The 3,939-nt window shown below is 44.7% G+C and overlaps 1 protein-coding gene across 1 annotated transcript; it reads right to left on the minus strand.

Moving 5' to 3' along the window:
* Nucleotides 1-325: 325 nt before the first annotated feature.
* Nucleotides 326-1,592, minus strand: LOC115852858 (beta-1,4-galactosyltransferase 5-like). The gene is given in 3 exon segments (XM_030856102.2): nucleotides 326-745; nucleotides 747-875; nucleotides 1,080-1,592. Coding segments are annotated over 3 exon segments (1,047 nt in total). The 5' UTR covers nucleotides 1,578-1,592.
* Nucleotides 1,593-3,939: the final 2,347 nt, after the last annotated feature.

Genomic DNA, 3,939 nt, shown 5'->3' on the forward strand with positions numbered 1-3,939 from the left:
TAGGCCATTTGTGGCTGGATGGTTGCGGATCACAGCTTTGGTTCTGGAGATTGTGGAGGAGATGGGACATCAGGGCAGAAGATGGGGGAGAAGAGCAGCCCTGTGAAAAGAGAAAGTCAGTTCCCGGCCTTCTCCCTCAAGCCCAGTGAGTCCAAATGGTGAAGGCGTTTTGTGCATGTGCTCTGTCCACATTTTTTCCTTGAACCCTGTGATCCTTCATGAGACACTGGATTTCTGTTTTCTTCTTCTGCGGAGCCCCTAGACATGTCGTCAGGCTGCTTTCTTGGGGGCGGTGGGTGAAGCAAACATATATTCTCCCCTCGTCTCAGTACTCGGTCACCTGAGCCAACTCGGGTGTCAAATTGACAGTAATGTTTTTATACAAGGCATCGTATGTGACGTTTGCAAAGTAGTTCAAGTTGTTGAGACCGTCCAGCCCTTGCCGTTCTTTGGACTTCCTCAGCAACGCGTACCTTCCCAGAAACTGGACTTCTCCTCGGTGGTGAGGAAGAATGGACTTGTACTTCCCTGTGTCACCTTCCGGCCGACTCACAGAACAGCCTGCATTCTGTACTCGGTTCCACAGGTCGTCATCTTCTCCACCCCAACCCCAGAAAGCATTAGGAAAGCCGTTGATTTTCTGAAACTGTTCCACTGTTAAGCCGCTCACTCCGCCAAAGAACTCAGTATAAGGAAGCAGATACATATACTTATCCAGTTTAGTTGCAAAGTGCCTTGGCATCTGTTCCACATCCATAGTAGTTACAATCGCTTTCTGGTATATGATCCACATCACGAAAAATAAGACAGTCCCAGTTCAAGTCCTTCATTGCTTCTTGAAAACCCACATTAAAAAGCATGGCTCGGGGGCTTCCCTGCTGGCGCAGTGGTTGGGAGTCCGCCTGCCGATGCAGGGGACGCGGGTTCGTGCTCCAGTCCGGGAAGATCCCACATGCCGCGGAGTGGCTGGGCCCGTGAGCCATGGCCGCTGAGCCTGCGCGTCCGGAGCCTGTGCTCCGCAACGGGAGAGGCCACAACAGTGAGAGGCCCGTGTACCAAAGGAAAAAAAAAAGCATGGCTCGATTAAAGGGTTGGGTGCCAACTTGCTCCACCTTATAAAATGCAAACTGTAGGCGCTGGCGCTGGAGCATGGGAATCAGGTGTCGGAGCAGGACCAGGAGGTGCTCATGGCGGTTCCGGAAGGGGATAAGGATTGCCACCTTCCATCGAGGAATGCAATCCGATGGCTTCCAGTGACCTCCGAGCTTGATGGTTGGGTCTCTAGAGAAGAGTTCATGGACGACATCCATTCCAATTTCACTCATGTTTATGGCTATGGGGCCCTTCATGGAAGGGAGCCTTTCAGGGCAGGTATGGTTTGCAAAGTAGGTGAAGTCTTCAGGAAGCAAAGTTGTGGTTTGTAGGAAGGTTTCGCTGTGGTTCAAGTCAAGAGGATAATCTGAGTCATTCACGCTGCTGTTCCTCTTCGCGTAAGCGCTCCGAACTACCTGCTCGTAAACCTGAGCGCCGATCGTTCTCATGTTGTCCCAGATGAGAATGGCTTGAGCCTGCATCATGAAGAGGTAGGTGTTCACTGCTAGTGTCGGAGGGTCTCCTGCAGAGGCGGGGGATGGCTGTGGCTCACCGCGGGAACCAGGACACTGGCAGCAGAAGCCCTGGGAAGCACTCCCTGGCGTGAGCCCTCCCAGAGTCCCATTCTACTGCCTTTTTATGACCACAGACACCGTCTTCCCCGCCCATCACTATCCCCTGGCAACCACTAATCTGTTTTCCATCTCTAAACTTTTGTCATTTCAAGACTGTCGATAAATGGAAGAATCACAGAGTATGGGACCTTTTTGAATTGCCTTTTCAAACTCAGTATAATTCATTTGAGATCCATCCAAGCCGTTGCATGTATCACTTCCTTTTTACTACTGAGTAGTATTACATGGTATGGATGTACCACAGTTTGTTTATCCATTCACTCATTGAAGGATCTTTGGATTATTTTTAGTGTTTGACTATTACAAATAAAGCTACCATGAGTTATGTATATATTTTTGTGTGAATGTTAAGTTTTAATTTCTCTGGGATACATGCCCAGAATTTTTTTCAATCTCCAAAACTAAAAACATAATAGGATGAAATCATGTATCTCATACAGTTCTCACAACTAGTCTTTGAGCCTGATCTGGACTACTGTACCCATGTTAAGAGATAGAGAAACTGGAATTATAAAAATGATTCATCAGATTTCTCCAAGTGTAAACTTTGAAGTTGGAATTCTTTCTCATTAAGGCCTTGTTTATTCTTTACGGCAGCCCTTTTAGAAGGGAAGTTTTCTCCATACCTTGAAACATGATGTTATCTGCCATCTCTGAGATTTTTCATCTTAGTTTAGGTACTGATATCTAAAATATCCAAATTCTGCACACATTTAGATGTCTGTGATTTTGAAAATTGATCCCTATCCCTTTTCTCTTAATGAAGAGAGCAGCCCAACCACTGCAGACAATGAGGAATGCATTAGCACCAACTGGGGAAGAGCAGGAATTCTGCAAACCCTTCATCTGAAGCTAGCTAGCAGCCAGAAATTCCTCCTCCCCATAAGCTAGAAAACAGCTGTCCCTGAAAATTGTTGCTCCAAAGAAGGAATTACTTACACTCTTTTCTTTAACTCAAAAGATCAAGGCCTGGCAGAATGGAAGACCAAATCATTTGTCTGTTTATTCACAAAGGGCAGATTTAGCATCCCCAACCTCTAACTGGCTACAACCTGCAAAAGCAAAACTGGAAACCAAGAACCACCGAACCCTAAGCGTCATTATAGCTTCCTTTGACCGTTTCATTTTATTCAATTGGGCTACTCACTGATTACATTTTTGTCAATGTTTTTCTGTGAAGGAGATGAAAAGACTTAAAGACTTAAACCTGTGATCAGCAAAACCTAAGAAAAAAAAATTCTAAATCCATCAATCCCAAAATGTGCATTTCAGAAGATAGGGAGCCGGTCTAATTTAACAATATGCTAAACGGGTAAAATATTTTGCCTTAGAATTAAACTCGTCAGCAGTGAACCGTGAAGCTTCTACAGTCTGTCTGGAAAAGACAAGAAGTGGTCGGGCTCTGCTGTGAGAGCCATGAATTCAGCTCGGGGCAGGCAGAGGACCAAGGGACCTGAATATGCCACTTACAACAACTAATTCAGATTAAGTGACTTAAATCTATATCTACCTTTCCTGGATCCTGGGTTGGACTTACATATGAATAGAATTGATCCTTGCCAATGAGATGGGATTTCACAAAATAAAACAATGACAATAACAGCTAACATTTATCAAGTGCGAGCATAGGGCTAAATGCTTCACAGGGATTATTTCCTTGAATCTTCATGATACTCCTATGAGGTATAGGTATTATTATCCCTATTTTACAGTTAAGGAAACTGAGACTTAGGATAACTTGCTTATGATCTCATAGCTATTAAGTGACGAATCTAGGCTTCAAATCTGTGCATGTGTAATTGTCGGAATTCAAGTTCTAAACCATATGCTCAGGTTTTTACTCTTAAATTTTACCATTAGAAAGCCATTTTTTTGGCATAAGACATAGTTCCTTATTAATTGCCAATCTCCTTTGAAGGGATTACATGATAAGGCGTTATCAATTACCAACTCCATTGTCAATGAGTTCTTCAAACCCTTACAGCTTGATAACAAACTGGGAGGAAATGCTTCAAGGAAACAAAGGGGAGTGGGAGTGGGAAGTCTAAAGGAGGGCAATGAAGTTGTGGAGAGGCTCTGGGACTCTACAAGAAGGCTGGAACCAGAGTCACTATGACTGCCAACAAGCCTGCCTGAAGGGACAGATTTAGAGCCAGCCCACTTTTATCCTTCTATCTGTAAAAGATATTCACACTGACACAGAACCAGCCCT

Source organism: Globicephala melas, chromosome 7 (assembly GCF_963455315.2).
Source record: "Globicephala melas chromosome 7, mGloMel1.2, whole genome shotgun sequence".
In the NCBI taxonomy this organism is placed as follows: Eukaryota; Metazoa; Chordata; class Mammalia; order Artiodactyla; family Delphinidae; genus Globicephala; species Globicephala melas.